The sequence below is a fragment of the Staurois parvus genome, unplaced genomic scaffold (genome assembly GCF_062004578.1).
Source record: "Staurois parvus isolate SC_StPar_1 unplaced genomic scaffold, SC_StPar_1.0 ptg000530l, whole genome shotgun sequence".
NCBI classification, from domain to species: Eukaryota; Metazoa; Chordata; class Amphibia; order Anura; family Ranidae; genus Staurois; species Staurois parvus.
This window is the reverse complement of record NW_028318326.1, coordinates 8,593,860-8,620,206: the sequence shown is the minus strand read 5'-3', so window position 1 is coordinate 8,620,206 and position 26,347 is coordinate 8,593,860. Positions and strand designations below refer to the sequence as shown.

Sequence of the window (26,347 nt, the reverse complement as noted above, 5' to 3'; positions counted from 1 at the left end):
TGTCAGGCAATGCAGAGATATGATAATATGAAAAATGCTGAACTCTTAGCACCCAATCAGATTTCAGTTTACTTAACCACCTCCCGTCTGGCCCATGTATATAAACGTCCGGACGGTGGCAGTGCAGGGTCGGGTAGCCGTTTATAAATGGCCTCCCCGCACCCTGCTTGTGCGCGCTCCCTGGGCGAGGTCTGTGCGAGGTCCCGATCATGTGATCACTGATTGGCCAATCAGTGATCACATGCAGAGTAGTAAGCAAGATGTCACTTCTGACATCATTGCTTACTACATGTGAAATCTGTGAATGATCACAGAGGTCACATGGTATGGCTATTCACAACAGCCTTGTACCATGTGACAAGCTGTGACCAATCACAGCTCACACTGTAGTTCTCAATGGCTGCAAAAATGCAGCTAGAGAGAAGGAGAAATTATTGCTTTTACAGCCTTTATGGGTGTAAAAGCAATCAGTGTAAAAAAAAAAAAAAATCTTCATCACCCCCCACAAGTAGTACAGTGTCACCATGGTGGCGCTAGGGTGACAGTATGTAAAAAAAAAACTAAAAAAACCCCCATAAATAATAATATAAAAACATTAAAAAAAAGTAAAATTTTTTTTTAAAAATTATAATTTTTGGTTATAAACTAATTTGGGTTATTTTTTTTTTTTACTAAAAAGATAACGGAATAAATTTTGGCCAAGATGAAATACTATTTATTTGCAAAATTTTATAATAAAAACACTTTTTTTCAAAATTTTTGGACTTTTTCATTTACATAGCAAAAAAAATAAAAATCCCAGTGGTGAATAAATACCACTAAAATAAAGCTTTATCTGTCTCAAAAAAAAAGATAAAAAATTCATATGGGTACAGTGTTGCATGACCGCACAATTGTCATTCAAAGTGTTATAGCACTGAAAGCTGAAAATTGGCCTGGACAGGAAGGGGGTAAAAATGTCTGGACTGGAAGTGGTTAAGTCAGCTCAATGGAAATGTTATTTTGTTTGAATGCTGTTGGTTATTGGTATTGCACATTTTCAACATGCAAAAGAATAATCCGCTAGGGCACAACATAGAGAATGCCCTTGAAATTAGTGGGCTGAAGCATAATTGCTGCTTCCTTTATGTACCGGCGATGAGCTTACACCCCAGAGTATAGAACACCTTTTCTACATTCCCTTCTCTTCTGACACCTGCTTTTTCATACATACTTGTAAGGATTGAAAAAAATTTGCCAAAGGTTATTACAAACAGGCCGAGGCCTGGCTATTTTGTGCCCTAGGCAAGACCGGCTACTTGCAACCCCCCCGCAAAAAAAATAAAATAAATAAAAAACTTCACCTGTAGTTCTACTTCACTACTCCTAGCACACATCCTCTTTCCCCTCAAATTTTCCACCTCCCATAAATTCCTCCCTACTAATATAAATCCCCCAAATTACCCCTTCCAGCAAAAATCCTTCCTCCAGTGTCCATGGCAAGACCGGCCTGGGGGGGGCACGACTGAAATCTAGGGGGGGCGTAGCCTATTCCAGCACTCCCCTAGATCTGGCCATGGAGGAGAGTAGGGAAAACGGTGGCTGTGGCTGCGCCCTAGGCAGCTGTCTATTGGTAGCGCCGGACTTGATTACAAATTAGCAACTGGAAGGCTGAATTAGAAAATGTGGGGCTTATTTACTAAAGCTGGAGAGTGCAAAATCAGGTTCACATCTACATAGAAACAATCAGCTTCTAACCTCAGCTTGTTCACTTAAACTTTGGCAATACAAACCTGGAAGCTGATCGGTTTCTATGCAGAAGTGAGCTTGATTTGGACTCTCCAGCTTTAGTAATTAAACCCCTCTGTTTCCTATAGCACAGTTGTCATACATTATAACCAGACAAAAAGGTAAATGGTGATGTTACTCATACAAACCAGTTAGATCATACAGTACTTGAACACTTTTATTAAAAAATCTGCAAGTCATTTCTTTAAAGCCTGACTCCAACCAAATTTTGGATACAGGTGGAATAGAGGTTGGAGCCTCTATCATGTTTTTATTGTGTCTGTTTCCCTATTAGGGAGACTTCCCCATCTTTCTGCCAGAGATGTGTTATCTTTTCCACTGGGGATACAGGAAGTAAGAAAAATCTCCGCAATAGGATAACAGACAGAAATTAAAACAAACTGTAGCTCTCTCTAACTTTATTCAAAACAAAAAAATAAAATTTTTGCTGGAGTTAGGCTATAATAATAATAGTAATGTTAGTAATTATTTTACTTTTGATTTAATTTTGTTACATAGGACATAAATAAATATAAATATTCTAAAATTATAAAATATTACAAATAACTAGCATTTTGATAAAAAATGAATTCACAGTAGAAATGCAAATTCTAAGGCCTCATGCACACTGATAGTGAAATTAATAAGTTTGGTGCTAGTAATCTCTGAATGATTGTGATCAACAAATAAAAGCCATATCAAATAAGTGTGCAAGTCAATTAAAAAATCAAAAGATCAAATGACCTATATGTCCAAACATATAAAAACATTCACTAACTCATATGCGTCAATCAGCATAAATGCCAGTGTCCATTATACTAGCATGCCATAATTCTAGTGTCCTTCATGCATCAAATTTACAATCGACATACTGTATGTGAGCCAAGTTCAAAGTTTGACGATCATCATGATGGTGGTTATTGAATAAATACTACACTATGAGAGATTCCTTGGCCTTTGTATGACCATCTGGAGATATTAGAAGAAAGAAAAGTGGCTGAGATCCTGTCACTAGAGAATCCAACCTGTGGGTACCTAACATGTTGGAATGAGTGGAGCAGAGTGACCATGGCATATATATACAACTCATATTGACTTTCTTGCACAAAGAGGTCATTTTTATTTAGTAAGACACTCCGGGTGGGGAGTTCTGTTTTCTCACAAAGGTGGAGGAGAGAAGAATTTTGAATTTGGCTCACATATATGGATTATAATTTTGATGCATGAAATACACTAGAATCATAGCATGCTAATATGATCCCTGGCATTTATGTTGATTAATACATATACATTGGTGAATGTTTTTATATGTTTGGACTTATAGGTCGTTTGATTTTATGTTTTTTTGATTGACTTGCACACTTATTTGACATTGCGTTTATTTGTTGATCACAATAATTCCGAGATTACTAGCCCATCCTTATTCATTTCACTAGTAATGTAAGTGGAAATTTACACATATTAAGGGACAGCTGGTATCACACACAAATAGGTTTGTAATTGAAAGTGCAGGGTTCCATTTATTTAACCTCATGCACATTGGGCTTGAAAAAAATGCCACTTTTACAGGCAATTTAAATTTTTTTTTCAGCCTGTAAAAGCACCTCCATATTAGCATACACTATATTGCCAAACTATTAGGGCATCTGCCTTTACCAGCACATGAACTTTAATGGCATCCCAGTCTTAGTCCGTAGGGTTCAATATTGAGTTGGCCCACCCTTTGCAGCTATAACAGCTTCAACTCTTCTGGGAAGGCTGTCCACAAGGTTTAGGAGGGTGTCTATGGGAAGGTTTGACCATTCTTCCAGAAGCGCATTTGGAGGTCAGGCACTGATGTCGGACGAGAAGGTCTGGCTCACAGTCTTTACTCTAATTCATCCCAAAGGTGTTCTATCGGGTTGAGCTCAGGACTCTGTGCAGGTCAGTCAAGTTCCTCCACTCCAGAAAACACTCCTGTCAAAAAACGCTGATTAAAGCCCATGTGTGCATGAAAACATAGGATAACATGCTGGGGAGTTTACTGGCTGTAGAAAATATGAAAAAATAAATGAAAAAAAAGAAAAAATGCCATAAGCCAAAAACAGCAGTTGTAAAAACATCCAGTGTGCATGAGGCCTTACAGTTGACCGTGGAATATTTAGTAGCAACAAAATTTCACGGATGGGCTTATTGCACAGGTGGCAACGTATCACGATACCACGCTTGAATTCGCTGAACTCCTGAAAGCGACCCATTCTTTCACAAATGTTTGTAGAAGCAGTCTGCATGCCTAGGTGCTTGATTTTATACACCTGTGGCCATGGAGGTGATTGCCACATCTGAATCCAATGATTTGGAAGGGTGTCCCAATACTTTTGGCAATATAGTGTATGTGCCCATGCGCATATAGGCATTTACAGGCATATCAGAAAAGGAGCATTTACAGGCTGACAAACAAAACCCCCCAAAAAATCACCAGTGCGGTCAGGAGAGGACTCTGAGCAGAGAAAATGCAGAACACACATAAATGCTAGACACGTTTGGGCTCGTTTGCGCATTTGCGTATTAATGCATTCTACTGGCCAGAATATTATAGCCAATAGAATGCAATATTGAGTATATGCACAAACGCACATGAAAACACATGAACAAGCATAAACGCATGTACAATAGATGGATTTAACCAAGTTTTTTTAGGTAGCTTTTCTCCTTACATAAAAATACATGAATTGCAAAGATGAAGTTCAGTGAGCTGTAAGCTTTTTTGCAACCAAAGTAAAACTTTTTTTAACTGATCCAATTGCAGCAAGCTGTAATCTGTTGGTAAAATGAGCTGCTGCTCTTTGCACATCGTTATCATTCTACTTACATTGTGGAAAATGGCAGTGATATATTAATACTTTGTCATACAAGCTAATCTTTATTTGCTCCCCTGCTGTAAGGGCTTACCTCGTGGAACTTAATGATATTGATAACCCATGCACACAGGCCTGCAGCTGCAGAAGATTTTGTACGCACAAACTCTGGGTTAAATTCAGGATCCCTCAGGTAATCATCCTTTATAGCCTTGACTGTTGCATCGGGTATATGTTCTTTGTCAAAACTGACCAAATTCTGTAGGAATTCATCTACCTATAAAGAAGCATGCACTGTATATTCATCTAAAAAAAACTACTGGTATTTCTTATCCAAATATCCATAGACATATTTTTATGATACTTGAGCAGTTATATTGTGGTTGAAAGCCTTACTAATGGGAACCAATCCAACATCGGGGAATACTGCTGGAATGTTTGATGTTGGCCCACTTGCAGAGCTAACCAACCCCTAGTTATTGCATGCCATTAACTGATTGACATGGCAAGATTCTGGAGCTCATGTACAATGTAAGCAAACACTGCACAATTTTTGGAATAACCAATTTGATTTCAACAGCTGCTAGCTGATGGGTTTTAAAGTGTAATTCTAGTCAAATTCTAACTAAGGATAAGCCTACTCCCACCTCCATTCTAAGACTATGCTATCTTGGGTCCCAGCACCAGCTTCAGGGTAGAGGGAGGACAACAGATAAGGGATCCCCCATAGTAAGCCTATGAGTTATGTCACCGCACAGGCTCTGCAGCTGCTGTCGCTGTCTTTCCTCTACACTAAAGCTGGAGCTAGGACCCGATCATGTGATCAGACTGGAGAAGATTCAGAATAGGTAAGTATAGCCATCCTTTCTTTCACAAGGTAGATAGAATAGACTTAGATTGCGGGTGGGAATAAGTTTAGCCTTTGTTAGAATTTGACTAGAATTACAATTTAAATTTTAAACTCATCATATAATTGTTTTTATTATCTTTTGTTCTTGGAAGTGTTCATTTTTAACATAATGTTGTCAAAGGAAAAGGATGCTAGTGACTGCACTGTATTCCCAATGAAAAGTTGTTTAAGGGTATTTTGGAAGTGTTGTCTGTAATAACTAGTTTGCTGCTATGTGTTTGCATAAGATTTGCCAACTTTCATGACACCACAACCTGATTATATTTACCTCTATGATTTTCATAGTTAAAAAAAAGGATATGTCTATGTTTTATAGCTCTTAAACTATCACATCATGAGACACTTGGTAAGCTGCGGCAGGCTTGAAAATGCTAGATATTTTGCTGTGCGCCACAGACTCAGAACAAGCATGCTAAGAATTAGCATCAGAAAATGTCAGAATTCATAGGGGGAGATTTACTAAAACTGGTGCACTTAAAATCTAGTGCAGCTGTGCTTGGTAGCTAATCAGCATCTAACTTTAGCTTGTTCAATTAAGCTTTAACAATAAAACCTAGAAGCTGATTGGTTGCTCTGCAGAGCTGCACCAAATTTTGCATGCTCTGGTTTTAGTAAATATCTATGTGAGGGTAGGGGGATGGGTGGTCACCATGCCCTCCATATTTCCCAATTAACTCATTGATTACCAAGTCTGGGTAACATAAGAGGCCTAAGTCAGGGTGGGTTCTTCTAGGCACCTGAGACAGGATCACTCTCCTACACACGGGGTACCTTTACTATAGTGCCATTTCTTCAATTCCCTTGAACAAAGCTGAGGCCGCCGTGGGGGAATACTCGACTTTAAGGCGAGCCTTTGACTACAGAGACCACAGATACATCATGTACACTTGCATAACAACTGTTCCCCAGTTACTCTCGGGCCCCCCTGTGTAAATGTACATCTCCCCACTGTAGCTTGCAACTAGGAGGGTGGCTGTGCCGGACACTGACTACAGCAACCTGTCCAGAATTTGCCAATACTGGTCCCAGTAGAAGCATGGAACCCCTCCGTGCACATAGCGTGAGCTCCAATGTGTACTTGACTTTAACTCTTGAACTTCCGTACCTCTGTACAGGATGGGGACCTCTGTAGTGCAGTTCTGCTCCTGTTGCTATGGGAGTCAGAATGCATCATAGGGAGGGTGTGCAATAGTTCCAGTTGCTTGCAATGCACCCTTTTTAAAGGGCTTCAGACCAGAAAGAAGGCAAAATTTCAATATTTTAGAAAATCAAGCACAGTACAAAATAGTCCAAAGCGGACAAGAGTGTCCAGCAGAACTTTAATAAAACAGTCATTATCCCTAAGTTCCTACTCCTAACCAAGCTATGTGCTGCCCCAGCGTACCTGCACAGGTAGAGTCCATGTAAAGAAAGGTCTATTAGTGGCATTCCCCAGTAGCTGGCATCTTCAGATGGCTCTCACATCCTAAAGGCTTCTAAATGGTTGAATATCTCATGGAACACTGCTAATGGACCAGCCACAAGTCTCTCAGACTTCTGCAGGGGAAATGGGAAAAAAATCCTCTTACTCAGCCCGCTGTCCCTTTTTTTATACACAGGAGCAGTGGGTCAGACCCAAAGATCCTGACAAAAAACTATTGAACTGGGAAAGGCATTAACCTTTACCCTCTCATCTGGGGCAGCACCCAACTAGTTAATTTTAACCTGGGAACATATGCTTGCTCCAAGTCAGTTACTCAGACAGGATTTTGTCTGCCAAAATATCAGCATGATAGCCATGGAACTAGTATTCTCAAAAGAAGAGTTCAGCAATGGCAGCCTCCATTATTGTGTCATGACAGATTCCCTTTAACTACATACAATTTTCTCCAAAACTCCAGGTACACTGTAGATTGGAATGTTTTGATGTATGCAGATGTTCAAGCACATGCATACATTAACAAATGAAGTCTTTTGCCTTTCTTAGCTTATCTCCGATTTTAAGCTCCAGTAAACATGACCCCTAATAATAAGTGGCATAACATGTACAGTAGCCAAGAACACTGAACAGAGCAGATGTAGCAAATTGGCCTTAAAAATGATAGGTAAATAGCAAGTGAAATGGCCTGACCTTTATAACAGGTGCTCTCTCCACATAACACAGTGCGCACTTCATGTATGGAGATAATTGTGGCATTAGGTAAGGGTGAAGAGGCATTTCCATCTCGTGTTCTTTTTACCATTATTACTTCAGGAAATGCTGAGTTGATTATCTGCTGCTCATCCACTCGCAATGTGACAAGTGACAGCGACAGAAGTTAGTGAAAAAGAAAGTAGCATATAGGATAAAGGTCTACTTAAAGTGGACCACTGGTCTTTTCGAACAACTAAGCAAGATTTGCATACATATTTTTGTGAGTTGGGTCACTTTAGTACTCCCAACAAAAAACAAGTGTAAACAGTTTATTTTATTTTACTCCTTTAGTGCCGGGTCATACCGGTGCAATTTCAAGTGCGATTAAAAAAAATGTAAATCGCTCCTGAAATTGCATCTAATGAATGTGAATGCCAGTGTCTTAACATTTGCAATTTTCTGCAATGCAATTTTTAAAGTAGTTCTTGCATTACTTTTTCTGCAGTTTTGTTGCGATTTCACACGTATAGAATATAATGGAAATTGCACTGAAAATTGCAAGAAATTGTTGGAAATCTAAACAAGTAGCAATAAAGTCTTCAGAAATCGCGCTGAAATTGCACACAAATTGTGTGATTTTTCACAGCGGTGTGAATGGTGACTTAAAGCCAACATATTCAGCAGCATTTTCACCAAACTATTCACATCAGTTTATGCCCCTTAAAGAATAAAGAGAAAGTGCTCCTGTGCTTATGGATATTTTCCACTCAACAACACAAACTAGACCTGATTGCAGCAGTCTTCTAATTGTGTAAAATTGTCACAAAACAAATAAAATTAAAAAACAGATGAACCGCGTATGGTCATAAACATGTGCATATTTTAGACATATCATAAACCAGTCCCATAATTAGTGTAAAAGAAAGTGCTCGTGCTTGTGTTCATCTTGTATTTAATATCCTGATTGGTGCTCCATTGTGCTCAACAAAAGTGCCCCACATGGACTGACACTCACCCTCATTCCATGACCATCTGTCTCTAGAGTGGTCATTAACGCTTTGCAGGATAATCCCAGTAAGCCAATGGTCCTACATTACCACCCTGGTACATTACCACGTGGTAATGTAGGAGTAGAGAGGAGATGTGTCTGTGGGTTGCACGTGTGCTGGGAGTGGACACAAATCTGAAGCTGGACACTGGTACCTTTAGGTAGATCTTCTTTTTCTTCATATATGGTGACACACTTCTTTGCTGCTTGCAGAGCTGTGGAAATAGTGGGCGTTTTTGGAAATTGTTCCTTATATGTCACGGACCGCCTTAAGGATAGATGATCACAGGTTAAAGGATCCGGGGACCATTGGTTTACTGGGAATTAACCCATAAAGCGTTAATGACCACTCTAGAGATAGATGGTCACGGAATGAGGGTGAGTGTCAGTCCATGTGGGGCACTTTTGTTGAGCATAACGGAGCACCAATCAGGATATTGAATACAAGTTGAATGCAAGCATGAGCCCTTAAAGAATATGTCAGCCCAACATTTCATATTCCTGATATGTGCCTACTGTACCATGAACTTGGATGAAAAAGTATCCTCTTCTCTTTGTATTGCTTTTTTGTGTGAAATCCCTGGTGTTCCTGCCAGTCCCTCTGCTTTCCTATCAGGGACTGACCTTACTAAGACATGAGAACACAGCATGGTCAGTTTTCTAGCTGTGCTGAGAACTCAATCTGCTCTCCTCCAATAACCAGACTTGTGCTGACACGACCCCTTGCATTCCACAAAGCCATTCACTGGAAAGACCAGTGAAATGGTTTTTGTCCTCCCCCCAGCTCTTCAAGATCCTTATGAAGCTGAAAACAGAGGGTATGTGATCACTTATAAAAAAGGGGGAAAAGGTTTTTAAATTGTTTTTGTATGTATACATAAACGTTTTGCCTTTCATTTCTATTTTAAAATGAATGGGTTGTCTTACAAGTTGAGGGTTTATATATACTTTCAGGACTTCAGAAAGTTGCCATCATCATCTAAGCTCCTACCACAAACTGGATTTGCTGAAAAACCAATCATTACCTATTCACAATCAAACATGTCCAAAGGAATAATTGTTTCAGTTGGCACAGTGATCAACTATGAAAAAGGGTACAAGGGGTGCAGGACTAAGTACAGTAGTAAAATACAACAAATTTATTAAACACAACAATTGGCAACTCAGAAGAGACAGGAGTTCACAGGAACCCCTTGTATCCTCTTTCATATATCCACAGAGTTTTCAGTCTCACTCTCAGGGGTGCTGTTGCGGATGTTGCAGATCTGTCTCATTCCATTGGACTTTTATATTGACTGCTATTTTATCACAATGGCTATTTCTTATTTTATCTATAATTTTATTACCTAGTGATCAACTAAACTTTTCTTTTCATTCTCCCACACTACAGATGGTTGCTATAGGCAACTAAATCAGTTTCATTCAGACTCTTTGATCATGAAGCCAAGTACCCTTACCTTGCTCATTAATACTTTTGCACTTTTCCAACTTCTGTCTTTGGGTATTTTGCCATTAGGAGATAAAAGCACAAGAACGGCAGCAGCCACATTGGTGACAGCGGCTGGTGGATTTGGGAATGTTTTCAGCTCTGTAAGGTTTAACTGGATAAGGATAAACAAGTCATTCGGTACATATTTTTCACAGAAAAACAAGCAAGACAATAATCATATTCAAAGGTGTGGAGGTACCCGATTCAGGGTGTTCAGAGCTGCATTGGCTGCTTGTAGAGCAGGTTCTGCCTTGGCCAGGTCATCTGCAGATTCCTGCTGCTGCTTGGTTATCTCACCTTGGAGGGCAGCCACCTAGAGAATGATACAAAGAAAGACATATATACATACTTAAAGTGGAATTCAAACAAATGAACACTGGTTGCATCTATTCGGAGCACATGACAAATAATACATACAAGCTCATAATGCTTGAACCTTGACCTCATGCCAAGAGTTTATACATACCTATCCTACAACCTAAGAGGAAAATGAAAGCAAGCAATGGCTTTATTTACCATACATCATTCAACAGGCAGTGCTAAGGACAGCTTTATAAAAAAAGTCTGGTAGATCTACAGATAAAGTGCTGGCGTTTTGTCTCCTTTGACCTTTTCAGTTTTTTTTAAACTGCAACAAAAAATTATATAACAGATAACTAGTGACATAAAGAGTTTGTATGAAAGGATATCTTGACTGACATGTCCAGGTCAGCATGGCCCCAGTGAAGAGGACAATGGATTATTCTCTAAACATGCAGATGTGTAACGTAAACATCCACCTATGCAGATTGGATGAGCAACACTGACAGTCAGCTGATGACTTCATGTCCAAAGACCATATTTAAAAACAATGGAACAGTTTTCTCATGATAGATCTGCTGTGAAATCACACTACAAATGAGCCCACTCTCCAGGGATCACAGCAAACAACATCCTGAGGGCATCAAATTAGCGAGATGTTTTAAACATTCTGACACGTCTTCTCAGTTACAGATTATCTCAGGGGGATAAATTGCTAGATGAAACCACCAAAATATTCAACATGCCTCAAGTCAAGATATTAGCAGAGCATACTGAATGACAATTTCAATTCCTTTCAATCAACTTCTAAAATGTGTCAGTTTAATTTAAAAATAAAACACTCTAAACTTTAGAAAATGTCCATTATGTTACCCAGACACGAAGCAAAGCTTATATATGGCATTTCCATATATTACCCATAACAGTTTGGACACCCTAAATGCCAGACAGTGTTGATCAGGGCCGGATCGAGGGGGATGCTAGAGTGGACTGTGACCCCCCAGATTTTAGTTGTGCACCCAACCCCAGGTCTCAGAGAGTGCATCCATTGATCCATGAACCAGTCTGATGCAGACAGCTGATGTAAGGGGGCACCCTGATGGGGCCAATCCATGCAAGGAGGCACTCTGATGGGGACACCTGAGGTAACAGGGCACTCTGATGGGGACCATGATATAAGAGGGCACTCAATGGGGACCCTAATATAAGGGAGTACTCTTATGGGAACACCTGATGTAACAGGGCACTCTGATGGGGACCAAGATGTAAGAGGGCACTCTGATGGGGACCCTGATGTAAGGGGGTACTCTGATGGGGATACCTGATGTAAAGGTAACTCTGATGGAGATACTTATGTAAGGGAGAACTCTGATGCTCTGATGGAGACACCTGATGTAAGAGGACACTCAGATGGGCACACCTGATGTAAGGGGGCACTCTGATGGGAGCCTGATGTAAAGGGGGGGCTCTTATGAATAGTCATGATGTAAAGAGTGACTCTAATGAGGACTCCTGATATAAATGGGGGCTCTGATAGGCATATCTGATATAAGGGGGGCACAAGTTCTGTTTAATCACCTTAATCTAAAGACAACCTAATACATAATGGTGTTTCCTAGGTCATGACACTGTGTGACAGATGGTCAGTGACTCACACACAGCATTGACAATATACCCCTTGACTTTTTTTTTACTGCACACCCAGATCAGATAGGGTAGATCTGGCCTTGGTCTTGATTATAGCTCCATAATTGCAATGCTAAAGGGGCATGAATTTTACAGTATGATAGATTCTTTATGACTAGATAATAAAGAATTCTGATTGAACTCCAGCTTTTAGTTTTGTGGATAGAGTGTGGAATGGAAAACATCTTTCAGTGAGGACACAGACATTAATAAAATCATGTGAGCAAAAATCCTATTTTATCACTGAGCAAGAAGTGCAGAGAAATCTTTTCCATAGAGTCACAGAGGGCGCTAAATACTGACAGAGTTTGTAAACCCTTCTCAAAACTGAAAAAAGTCTGAAGATATATCAATGGAATACCTTGAAATGTCAACAAGGAAGAAATATCAAAGTGAATGTAATTCTAACCAAACCAGGTTTTAGTTTTCTGCGAATGTTGAGGTAGAATCACTTTGCTTGTCAGTGCCTAGAACAAGGAGCCAGTGATGCCAGTAGCGAGATCTGGCTAGTGTTGTCAGCATTAAAGCATATACAAAGGACAGTTTTTATACATTTATTAAAAATAGCATTTTTGAAACTTGTTTAGAAAAAAAGGGGCATGAAAAATTTGTGATTTTTGTTTAGCATTAACATCCAAACTTTGAGAGGGAAAAAAATATCCTGATCATATGATTGACGTGGGAACACCACAGAGCATAAGATCTGCCAACTTTTTCCACACAAGTGATATTCCCATCCTGTGAAACTATTGATTTCTGGTAACCTTGATATTCCACAAACCTTTTGCCCTTTATTCATGCGGTAAGATTTTCATAAGACAAGCTCACCTTCTCTAGGATTCTGGATAGGGATGAGGATGCTGATTCAATATCTAATGATCAGGGTGGAGAAACAGAAGTGATACAGGATGCCACAAAGCTGAATCAGAAAGCTGATTTGCTTGACAAGGAAATACATTTCCCCTCCATTGCTTTGCAGCATTCAAAAGGATTTTAAATCACATGACTGGCTGACCAGAACTACAAATTTTTCAAAAGATAAAAAGTAAATACATATGGATTTTACCTATAAAATTAGCTGTTCGCCTGGAGTTTTATGCTAACTTTTTTTTTTTCATTTTTGCCAGGAATACCTTTTGTTCCTCTGCATCTGCCACAGATTTCTCTTGGTTTAGTTTTTCTGTCTGTTGGCCAATCTTATCGATAAGTGCTTCTGTATCTCTGTTCCTCTGATGAAGTTCTACTTCCTGTATTGCAAGTCTGGACTTCAGATCTTCCACCTGCATCATTACAACAGAGACTTGGTTAATTAAGTTTTAAGACAATATTTTCAATTATAACAAAATTGGTTAGCTTAAAGAATAAACGTTGCCTTGGGCTTCATTGTAAACGTGGGTAATTACATTGTTCCTCTGGAGGATGTGTAATTATCTTTCTGTATTTATCAAAATGCTGGCTTGAAGGCAGTCAAAATGAATTGTTGGCTTCTGATTTGCATATAAAAGGTTTCATTCCTTTCTGTAAAAATGCTAAACAAATTCTTTAGAATGCAGGCAGAGTATAACTGACGGTGTGTGACAGTATCAATATACAACTTCTAATTGCTTCCTAAAGTTACCTTGTGTCTATAAATTATCCTTTTGAAATCCTTAGAAAGGCACTATGCATATTTGTAGTGCATAGTGCTACAACCTTATTAAACAAACTAGCTTCCTGTTTAGCCTTTGCAGTCAATTTATATTTTGATTTCACTATATAGTAATTTCTCTGTAGTAAAAACCCCTCTCTGCCAATCCCTCCACTGGCTTCCCATTGTCCTACGGATGAAATTCAAAACAGTAACAATAACATACTAGAAAAGCTACAATTTTGGGGGAAATTGTGTGAAATGTTCTTGCCTCCACCAGTAGTCTACAACTGGAGTAGGGGGAGTAACTGGGTGGAGTGGCTTGAGTAACTGTTGTGTGGTTGGAGTGGCTGGAGTAACTGTGAAAAGGTTGGACTGGGCAGAGTAACTTTAAGGAGTGGGCAGAGTAACTGTGTGGAGTGTTTGGAGTGAGTAAAGATAGTAAACATTACACTAACCAATTGATTGATCAAATTTAAAAAGTGCACATGGCAAGCTTGATAGAGTGAGAAATGCCTTTCAACTTTTAATTTATATAGCACATTTAATTGCAATGTTGTTGCCAAAAGTGCTTCACAGCTACCTTAAAACATACATTTATAAAAACATTAGCAGCATTATCACCTCAAATACTCTCTACTGTAGCAAACTTATTTCCAAACCTTTAACCAGAAGCTGTCACGAATTCAAAATTAGATTTCAAATAGGGCAGAGAAGAGCGGTTAAAAACAAACTGCTCCAAATTGCTCACTTCACTGGCATCTTCAAATGGTCGTAGCTTTAAAAACTATAAATCCTACAGCGAAGAGCTTTATATTGTGAGAATCACAAGACCCAGATCTACATTTTGATGCATAGTATGTCTCTGAAATATTAAAAATGAAGGCACATTCGCAGTTTAGAAATTGCCCTTCAAATTTGAGGTGGCTAGAGTGCAGTGTCAATGAATGTCAATGGGCGGCGTGAGTTGCAAACAAATGGTCATATTGTGAAAACTATCAGGACTATGGCTTAGCCGTGGACATTTTTAATGGCAGCAGGGATAGCTGAACGTTTTGATATAAGATTTGTGTAGTTGGGCTTGAAAATGAGGGAGTGGTGGCAGTTTAGAAATCATGTTCTGATTTTTCAGCTCACACTCTAGCTTTTGTCACTCTGCTGCCTGCTCACACACCTGGGTTCCTATGGCAACTCCCTCTACAGCAAGGGCAGAGAAGAGCGGTTAAAAACAAACTGCTCCAACTTGCTCACTTCATTGGCGGTTGCCATATTCAAACTGTTGTAGTTTAAAAATTATAAATCCTATAGCAAAGAGCTTTATATTGTGAGAATCACAAGACTCAGGCCTACATTTTGATGCATAGTATGTCTCTGAAATATTAAAAATGAAGGCACAGTCGCAGTTTAGAAATTGCCCTTCAAATGTGAGGTGGCTAGAGTGGAGTTTCAATGAATGTCAATGGGCGGCGTGAGTTGCAAACAAATGGTCATATTGTGACAACTATCAGGACTATGGCTTAGCCGTGGACATTTTTAGTGGCAGCAGGGATAGCTGAACGTTTTGATATAAGATGTGTAGATGGGCTTGAAAATAAGGGAGTGATGGCAGTTAAGAAATTATGTCCTGATTTTTCAGCTCCCACTCTAGTTTTGAACATTCCGCCATTCATTCCTATGGGACCAATTTCACCACAAAGACGCCGATGTTTCGTGAACCATTCGGTGAAACATTCCACAAAGTAATAGCACACCAATCGGGAACAATCCGCACGTTTCGGTATATTACTGTCTATGTAGTGTAAAAACTGTGGGAGGAGTTAGGGTGGTAAATTTGGCTATAATAATAAGAATATAAATGTGAGATAACAGTAAGTGGTCTTGCCATGCAAGAACACTTAATAAAGCAGTTTATAACTCTGCCCCAAATTACATCACCAATCTTGTCTCCAAATATCACCCAAACCGTACTCTCCGCTCCTTGCACGACCTCCTGCTCTCTAGCTCCCATGTCTCCTCCTCCCATGCTCCAGGACTTCTCCAGAGCTTCTCCCATCCTCTGGAACTCTCTACCCCAATTTATCAGCCTATCGCCCACTCTGCCTACTTTTAGAAGATCTCTGAAAATCTCTTCAGTGAAGCCTATCCTGCCCTCAGCTAATAATGGAATCTTCTACTCCTCCTACCAGTCCATCCCCCCCAATTACTACCTTTTGTACCACTAGCCCCTCCCTCTTAGATCGTAAGCTCTAAGGATCAGGGCCCTCCTAACCCTCTTGTATTGAACTGTATTGTTGCTGTATTGTCTCCTGTTATATTTATATACTCATCCACCTTACTAACCGTTCTGTATCTGCCACCCCTCTCTACCAATCCCTCTACTGGCTTCCCACTGCCCAACGGATAAAATTTAAAACATTAACAATAACATATAAAGCCATTTATAACTCTGCCCCAAATTACATCACCAATCTTGTCTTCAAATATCACCCAAACAGTCCTCTCCGCTCCTCGCACGACCTCCTGCTCTCCTGCTCCCTTGTCTCCTCCTCCCATGCTCATCTCCAGGACTTCTCCGGAGCTTCCCCCATCCTCTGGAACTCCCCAATTTATGAGACTATCGCCTACTCTGCTCACTTTTAGGCGATCTCTGAAAACCTATCTCTTCAGGGAAGCCTATCCTACCCTCAGCTAATAATGGAATCTTCTACTCCTCCTACCAGTCCATCCCCCACAGTTACTACCTTTTGTACCACTAGCCCCTCCCTCCTAGATTGTATGCTTCAAGGAGCAGGGCCATCCTATCCCTCTTATATTGAACTGTATTGTTGCTGTATTGTCTCCCGTTATATTGTAAAGTGCTGAGCAAACTGTTGGCGCTATATAAATTGTGTATAATAATAATAATAATAATAATAATAATAATAATATTGTAAAGGGCTAAGCAAAACCTCCTAGCCTTCTAACCTCTAATGTTAACACAGAGTAGATGCACATGAAGAGGGAGTTGACAAAGTGCTAGGACCTGATGTGATCAGCTTCACTGTTTCTCTTGTGAAATGTGAGCATGAAATCCTCTGTACACAGCTAAGACATTAAAATCCTGTCAATCTGTTACACCCTGAAATTATTGGTGCATTTTCTATAGGACTTCAGTAGGTCCCTAAATTATACTTAGCACTGGTTAGTAGTGCTTGCGATAACAATCGGTAATATTAAAAATCATTTCAGCAATTTTTAAAAATGGTTCTCACAATTGCTCTGGTTCTGTGCATTTCAGTGGGGAGTGGCTTAATAAAAATGGCAGTCATTTGGGCAGCTATATTTAGCATCTCGGTCAAGCCATTAAAATCTCTAGGGATTATTTGCTAAAAGTAGTGATTGATTGCTACACAGATAGAACAAATGTCTCCTTTTGGTGTGAGTTATAAAAAAAAGGCACATAGGAGCGATTAATTGATCAAGATGACACAATGCTCCAAATGTATGCAAAGAAAAGCTAAAATGTGCCACTTCAAGCTACTTACAGTATGTTGTTCATACCATAGGCAACCATTTGTTTCATTACCATTGCTGATGACTGCTACTGTTGGTGATTATTTGCAAGTGGTTTTATTAGTGTGATTGAGCTACTCATGTGTTCTTGCCCTTTGCTGGTATATAGCCATGGTTTTATAGATGGGTCAAGGGTTTTGAGCATGGAGGCAGATTGTGACATAAAACAGTCCTGACCATATATACTCACTGGCCATGTTTTTAGTGTAGTATTACCCCCGTAGGAGTTGCTGAGTTTTGGGTCGCTCTATAGTCCTGCACAGCCAGGCAGCACGCATTTTCCACACAGACTTGCATCCAGGAAACAGGACCAGTCCTTGAGCTTGTTTTTGATGTTTTATTAGGGTAATCTAAACTTTAATGGGGTAGGGGGTGTATGGCAACAGTCTAAAAGGAGCACTAAGGTCCTGCCAGATAACATGAAATATATAGGAAAATCCAGAAGAAGTCAGGCATGGTGTTTAGAATGAATTGTCACTTTTAATAAGGATTAAAATAGTATTAGCCAATGCAATGCCACGTGCCATAAACCAAGTCCATTCACAATGGACATGCAGGCATCATATTACCCAAAGCCACAGTGACACCATTGCCCAGTTTCACAGGGGAGGAATAGGAGATCCTGGAGACAAGGAAGTATGTCAGCAGCTGCCAGGACCTTGAGATGTCGCAGCTGCAAATTACATCAGCAGGAACTGGATGTGATGGCAGAAGTACTCCAAGGAGGTGCCGATGTATGGGTACCAATGTCAGTGTGTACTGACCTGGTGTGGAGCACTCTGGGATTGTGTAGCGATGAAGGCTGCACCTGGGGCAAAAAGCCTCAACAATAAATGATAGGCACACAGGCGATTATGAATAAAAATGGATCGGTGTGGTGACTACATGTTTTGGGATGGGCTCCTTCATCCGGTCACATCCTGTACAAGTCTCTTTACAGCAAAAACTCTCTTCTGGAGAGTTAGCCAGCATCTCCTTTTTTACCACCCCAGAGCCCAAATACTCTTCTATCCTGCTGTTCTGGGTCACTTTAAGAGATAAGACAATCCCAGGTAGCAGCTAATCCAGTTTCCCACTAGAGTTTTCCTTCTTCATATTGGCCCAGGGGGTGCAGGTCTACTCACTCAGTCCTCTGCCTATAAGCTAATGGGTTGGTGGCTGCTCTCAGGTCTTCTTCTGGGCCACTCCTTCCCTGCTGCATAGGTGGTCCTTGCTCTGGGGGCCGATGAGGTCCTGAGCTTTCCTCCTTTCCAGTTTCTCTGCCTGTAGGTGAACCCCTTACCATCCGAGATCCCTCCGAGGCTCCAGCTCTTCATCCTCTTACTTCTCCATCTTCCACCTGCAGTCTCCTGCTACTAAGCAGGCTCTCTCACACTTAAGGGCTGTACTGGCCCCATGCCAAATCTTCTGTTGGGGATTGGCCAGGATCCATTGATGCCCAGTCACTCCTCACTCCCTGCCACTGCTTCTAGAATCTATTCCAAAATTCGAGAGCAGAGGGAAGTTCCAGGGAGCTGGTCTGCAGACCTTTTTCAGCAATCTGAGCTACAGAAACTCTTTTATTAGATCAGACTACATGGGCCAGCCTTTTCTCCCCACCTTCATCCCCACTTTTGGTAGGTTCTGACCATTGCAGACCGGGAACATTTCACAAGCGCTACAGTTTTGTAAATGCTGACCCAATTGTCTAGCCATTACCATTTGGCCCCTATCAAAATTGCTCACATGCCCATTTTTGCTGCTTTCAACCCATCAACTTTAGGAACAACAGGTTTACTTGCTGCTTAATATATCTCGCACACTCAATAATCATTGTTATTCACTTTACCTGTCAGAAGTCATAATAGTATGGCTGATTGGTGTATATGCGGAGTGTAGTGTGTGTATATATATATATATATATATATGTGTGTATACATACATATATATGCATACTATATTGCCAAAAGTATTGGGCCACCCCTTCAAATCATTGGATTTAGGTGTGGAGCCCAGTGAATTCAAGCGTAGTACCGTGATAGGTTACCACCTGTGCAATAAGTCCATACGTGACATTTCCTTTCTACTAAATATTCCACAGTCAACTGTTGGTGGTATTATAACAAAGTGAAAGCAACTGGGAGCAACAGCAACTCAGCAACAAAATGGTAAGCCACATATAATGACAGAGCAGGGTCTGAGCATTCTGAAGTGCACAGTGCGCAGAAGTCGCCAACTGTCTGCAGAGTCAATAGCTAAAGACCTCCAAACTTCATGTGGCCTTCAAATTAGCACAACAGTGTATAGAGAGCTTCATGGAATGGGTTTCCATGGCCGAGCAGCTGCATCCAAGCCTTACATCACCAAGTGCAAAGCGTTGGATGTAGTGGTGTATAGCACGCCGCCACTGAACTCTAGAACAGTTGAGACTTGTTCTCTGGAGTGACGAATAATGCTTCTCTGTCTGGCAATCCAATGGACGTGTCTGGGTTTGGCGGTTGCCAGGAGAACGATACTTGCCTTACTGCATTGTGCCAAGTGTAAAATTTGGTGGACGGGGGATTATGGTGTGGGGTTTGTTTTTCAGGGGTTGGGTTTGGAGCCTTAGTTCCAGTAAAGGGAACTCTTAAGGCGTCAGCATACCAAGACATTTTGGACAATTTCATGCTCCCAACTTTGTGGGAACCGTTTGAGGATGGCCTCTTCCTGTTCCAACATGACTACACACAAGTGCATAAAGCAAGGTTCATAAAGATACGGATGAGCGAGTTTGGGGTGGAGGGACTTGACTGGCCTGCACAGAGTCCTGACCTCAACCTGATAGAACACCTTTGGGATGAATTACAGCGGTGACTGTGAGCCAGGCCTTCTTGTCCGACATCAATGCCTGATCTCACAAATGTGCTTCTGGAAGAATGGTCAAACCTTCCCATAGACACACTCCTAAACCTTGTGGACAGCCTTCCAAGAAGAGTTAAAGCTGTTATAGCTGCAAAGGGTGGGCCAACTCAATATTGAACCCTGCGGATTAAGACTGGGATGCCATTAAAGTTCATGTGCATGTAAAGGCAGGCGTCCCAAAACTTTTGGCAATATAGTACATACACTGCTCAAAAAAATTAAAGGAACACTTTGAAAACACATCAGATCTCAATAGGGAAAAATATCATTCTGGATATCTATACTGATATGGACTGGGTAATGTCTCAGGAACGTAAGGATGCCCCATCATTTGATGGAAATGTATATTATCAACCTACAGAGGACTGAATTCACAGACACCCCAAAAATCAAAGTGAAAAATGATGCAGCAGGCTAGTCCATTTTGCTGAAATTTTATTCTAACAACTCAAAATAGTACTCAGTAGTTTGTGTGGCCCCCACGTGCTTGTATGCATTCCTAACAAGATCGGGGCATGCTCCTAACGAGACGATAGATACTGTCCTGGGGAATTTCCTAACAGATTTGGACCAGGGCATCATTGATCTCCTGGACAGTCTGCGGTGCAACCTGGCGACATCGGATGGACCAAAACATAATATCTTAGAGGTGTTCTATTTCGATTTAGGTCAGGAGAGCATGGCGTTCATTCAATGGTATCAATTCCTCCATCTTGCAGGAACTGCCTGCATACTCTCGCCACACGAGGCCGGGCATTGTCATGTACCAGAAGGAACCCAGGACCCACTGCACCAGCGTAGGGTCTGACAGTGGGTCCAAGGATTTCATCCCGATACCTAATGGCAGTCATGGTGCCATTGTCAAGCCTGTAGAGGTCTGTGTGTCCCTTCATGGATATGCCTCCCCAGACCATCACTGACCCACCACCAAACGGTCATGCTGAATGATGTTACAGGAAGCATAACGTTCTCCACAGCTTTTTCAGAGCCTTTCACATCTGTCACATGTGCTCAGGGTGAACCTGATCTCATCTGTGAAAAGCACATTGGTGGACCTGCCAATTCTGATGTTCAATGGCAAATGTCAATCGATCTCTGTGGTGCTGGGCAGTGAGCACAGGGCCCACTAGAGGACGTCTGGTCCTCAGTCCACCCTCATGAAGTCTGTTTCTGATTGTTTGATCAGAGACATTCACACCAATGGCCTGCTGGAGGTCATTTTGCAGGGCTCTGGAAGTGCTCATCCTTTCCTCCTTGCACAAAGGAGCAGATACCGCCCCTGCTGATGGGTAAAGGACCTTCTACGGCCCTGTCCAGCTCTCCTAGAGTAACTGTCTGTCTCCTGGAAACTCCTCCATGCTCTTGAGACTGTGCTGGGAGAAACCACAAACCTTCTGGCAATGCCACATATTGATGTACCATCCTGGAAGAGTTGGACTGCCTGTGCAACCTCTGTAGGGTCCAAGTATCACCCCATGCTACCAGTAGTGACACTGACCCTAGCCAAATGCAAAACTAGTGAAAAACAGTCAGAAAAGATGAGTAGGGAAAACATTCTAGTGGCCTCCACCTGTAAAACCACTCCTGTGTTGGGGGTCGTCTCATTGTTGCCCATCTAGTGCACCTGTTGTTAATTTCATTAACACCAAAGCAGCTGAAACTGATTAACAATCCCCTCTGCTACTTAACTGATCAGATCAATATCCCAGGAGTTTAATTGACTTGATGCTATACCCTGATTAAAAAGTGTTCCTTGAATTTTTTTGAGTAGTATATACAGTGCTCAGCATAAATGAGTACACCCATTTGAAAAGTAAGAACACAAGAACAATTGCCATAATTTTGACAAAACTGAGTTTTATAGAACATTTTTTAGCCCATTACATGAAAGTAAGGTTAATAATATAACTTAGATAACAAAATCTTCAGTTTTACTAAAATTAGTTGATGCAAAAATGAATTCAATCCACAACAAAAACTAATACATCTAGTATTTTGTATGACCTCCATGATTTCTGAGGACAGCACCAAGTCTTCTAGGCATGGAATGAACAAGTTGGCGACATATTGCAACATCTATCTATTTCCATTCTTCAAGAACAACCTCTCTTAGAGCCTGGATGCTGGATGGCGAGTGATGCTCAACTTGTCTCTTCAGAATTTCCCATAGGTGTTCGATTGGGTTCAGATCAGGAGACATACTTGGCCACTGAATCACTTTCACCCTGTTCTTCTTCAGAAATTAAACAGATGTGTGCTTTGGATCATTGTCATGTTGGAAAAGTGCACAACGCCCAAGAGCATGGAGTGATAGTAGCATCTTCTCTTTCAATATAGAGCAGTACATTTGTGAATTCATGATCCCATCAATAAAATGCAGCTCCCCGACATCAGCAGCACTCATGCAGCCCCACAGAAGGATACTGCCACCACCATGTTTCACTGTAGGCACCATGCATTTTGTGTACTCCTCTCCTTTGCGACGCCATACAGTTTTGAAGCCATCAGTTCTAAAAACATTTATCTTGGTCTCATCACTCCAGAGTACAGAGTCCCAGTAGTCTTCTGCTTTTTCAGCATAGGCCCTGGCAAATTCTAGGCAGGCTTTTTTGTGCATAGGCTTTAGGAGAGGCTTCCTTCGTGGACGACACCCATGCATGCCATTTCTCTGCACTGTACGCCATATTGTGTCCTAGGAAATAATCACCCCAGTTTAGCTTTCTACTTCTTTACCTAACTTCAGTGAACTTGCATGGTGAGTTTCTTCAACCCTTCTCATCAGAAGATGCTCCTGTTGAGGTATTAACTTCCATGGGTGGCTTGGATGTCTCTGTGAGATGGTTGCAGCTCCATCTTTGTTAAATTTTTGTATCACTTTTGCTACAGTATTCTGACTGATAAGTAAAGCTTTTCTGATCACCTTCACATTTCTTGTGTAAAGAAATTATTTTCTTTCTCAGGCCTTGTGACATTTCTCTTCCATATGGTGCCATTGCTGACTAAATGAAATGGGAAGGGTTTTCTTTGTTAAGTAACGCCCTTTTATAATCAACTGTCTGTTGGACACCTGTTTAATGAATTAGACTTACCTGTAGTTGAATTCTTGTTAATTAGGATTTTGTTGTCTAAAATGTAGCTTTGCTGCTAAGACTTTCATTGGGGTGTATTAATTTTTGGAACATGGTCTTGAATGAATATGTTAGGAAAAATACTTTTTTGTGTGTGCAAATTAACAAATATTGTTTGCTATCAATGGCCCACATTTGTAGGAATATTTTATAGTATAGTGCCCCATAGAAAATGCTGATTCTGAAAGGAAAGTCTGTTGGGGTGTACTCAGTTATGCTGAGTACTGTATATATATGTGTATATATATATACACAAACACACACTGTATATTTAATTAAAAATGTCATTATAAGATCACATCAGTCACGCTAGCGGTACCTGAAAAGCTGTTGTTTGCAATTTCTGTAATCCATTCTCCAGTCTCTCTATCTTCTGCAGCAGTTCTCCTCTTTTCTTTCCCAGAAGATTCCAGTACAGTTTAATAAGTTCCAGGAAGCTCTTTGGAGTCGTGTAGTTGTAATGCTTTTCATTCTGCTGATACTTGACGCTGACTTCATTTACACTTGTATGTGCAAATGTTATGAACTGGCTAATGGAATTTTTTACTTGAGGCTGGAAGAATAATGGAAAGGTTACTCACTCTATGTTACTGCATTAGCAGGTAACAATATAATAATGATATACTTCCTGACAGTATGTATTTCATAATGGAAATTAACAAGAAAAATGAAAAAGACCACCTGAATTTTAACATTTATTTTCAGTCCTCAGGGAAGTTTACATTGTAATGGAGCAAATGAAATTGACATTAAAGGATTAATCTCGCCTTTTCACATTTTCTGCCTGTAAAAATTTTTTCTGTGGATTCCTCATTTTCTCAGTTATATTTAAACTTCTTTTGTCATATTTTCATGATTGTTCACTTTGTTGTGCTCTTCTCATACCTCCCATGTGTGATTTTGTTGGCAGTCATATTTACATACATGAGCTCCCAGAGCTATGTGTACAGGAAATACAGCTGGACACACTAACCAGAATAAGTAAATTAAATTTTGCAACTCTAATCAACAATACCCATGAAAAGTGTGTAATCAAAGTATAAAATATATACAGTAAACTAAAATAAGAAATAGTATCTCTTGTGAATGCAGCTATGTAGTATACTTATTAGAATGCCTGTGCAAAAAACAGTACATGGGAAGAACTACTATAAGAAATAGACTGAGAGAGCATGTTTATAACATTAAAAAAGGTTTTAAAAATCACAGTCTTTCAGCCCACTTCTGTACATGTCATAATAGAGACCCAAAGTGCTTGAAATTTAAGGCTATAGATAAATGCCACCCACACTGGAGAGATTGTCATCGTGTGAGGGAGGTCTCAGGTCTAAATTAGAAATTAAGTGAGTATATGAATTAAAATCCTTTTCCCCTATGGGATTAAATGTTGACTGGGATGTAAACTGCTTTATAGACCCCAGTTGATAAGCTTTTTGCTTATGTATTAATTTTTTCTTTTTTAGAATTTTGTATTCTTTTTTGTTATATATGCTCTCCTTTATTATTTTATCTCATATATTTAGTGTATATACTCGTTTACTGTACTAAATGGCTCATCCCTGAATTAAGAAGCATTCAAAAATGTTTTTACACATATATCTATATATGAGTACTCTCAATTTTTGTACATGGCATTTTTGGCTGGGTTTTAACCCATTATTTAAATATTTTTGTTCTCCCTGTATTTTTCAATGTCATTTTGGAAGAACCTAATCATGGTCTTGTCCTTAATGGCACCGGACCAGAAATGATACCTCTAAGATGGCACCGATACTGGAAGTTAGTATGGTTCGTTCTATGTCCCCAGAAATGACATCATTAAGATGGCACAACATGACACTGGAACACCATCTGTGGACACTGTTTCTTTATTGGGGAAGGACTATTTAAGTGAGATGATTTCTTATTGTTATTATTATACAGTATTTATAAAGCGCCAATAGTTCGCTCAGCGCTGTACATTACAAAGGGGGACAGAACATGTGACAGAACAATAACAATACAATGCAAAACATGAGGAGATTGAGGGCCCTGCTCTTTCGAGCTTACAATCTAGGAGGGATGATTGCTCCTGATGATGTGCATTTGCGTGAAACAGCTGTAGAGGTCTCTTGATACGCCAGAGGTCCGGCCGCCACTCTCATCTGAGATTGGTGGTTAAACATGTAAGTGACACTTTTGGGCAGATGTTTTGTTATTGCTTTGGATATCTGATTTTTTATAATAAATTACTACACTATAAGACCTTATTTATTATTGGTGGTCTCTTGTGGATTCAAGGGGCTAAGAAAATATTGGAAAGAGATTGATTTGATTGGAAAGCCTTTTTCTTGTGACAAAGTGTTTCCTGCTGTTCTGTCTATATAGACAGCAACTGAGTTTGGTGAGTGTGCATTTTTACTCAAGGTGGAGGTTCAGCAGAATTCAAGTCACTATATATGAAAAGTGAAGGTATATCACCATAGAAGAGAAGATATTTGGACTGTTTCTTATTTTATTTGTTTATATTTTATTTGTTTATATCTTTTTTACTTTGATTACACACTTTTCACACGTGTTGTTCATTACAATTGTGGTTATTTCTGGTGCTGCAAAATTTAATTTACTTATTGTATATGAGTTTTTTGTGTATGAACACTTTTTGCTAGCAGTTAATTTTTCTTTTCTTTTATCACTGAGTGCTGACACTTCTTATAGATTTGCATACTAACCAGAATAGCACTGCTAGTCTTGCATAGTGCATCTCTCAGCAGCCTTGGTGGAAAAGCACAGCATTTTACACTTAATTTATCACTATACAAACTACACAGATTAACTGTTTCCCAACTACACTATAGCCGAAGGACGGCTACAGCGCGGTTGTGTAATCCTGGGACACGTCCATGGACGTCATTCCAGGACACGCCCCCCCTACAGACACAGCTGATCAAGTGGTAATCACGGTGGCTTTTTACCATGTGATCAGCTGTCTCCAATGACACAGCGATCACTGGGTAAATAGAGTTGCCGG

The 26,347-nt window shown here is 40.2% G+C and overlaps 1 protein-coding gene across 1 annotated transcript in view; it reads right to left on the bottom strand.

Moving 5' to 3' along the window:
* LOC149451620 (dynein axonemal heavy chain 11-like) overlaps positions 1 to 26,347 on the bottom strand; it is a 590,344-nt gene that overhangs the window by 212,097 nt on the left and 351,900 nt on the right. The window contains exons 45-49 of the mRNA XM_089690376.1: positions 23,657 to 23,890; positions 13,284 to 13,430; positions 10,364 to 10,477; positions 10,133 to 10,276; positions 4,699 to 4,881 (exon numbers count right to left, since the gene is read on the bottom strand). Of these exons, the coding sequence (XP_089546502.1) occupies positions 4,699 to 4,881; positions 10,133 to 10,276; positions 10,364 to 10,477; positions 13,284 to 13,430; positions 23,657 to 23,890 (822 nt within the window). The remainder of the gene's footprint in view (positions 1 to 4,698; positions 4,882 to 10,132; positions 10,277 to 10,363; positions 10,478 to 13,283; positions 13,431 to 23,656; positions 23,891 to 26,347) is intronic.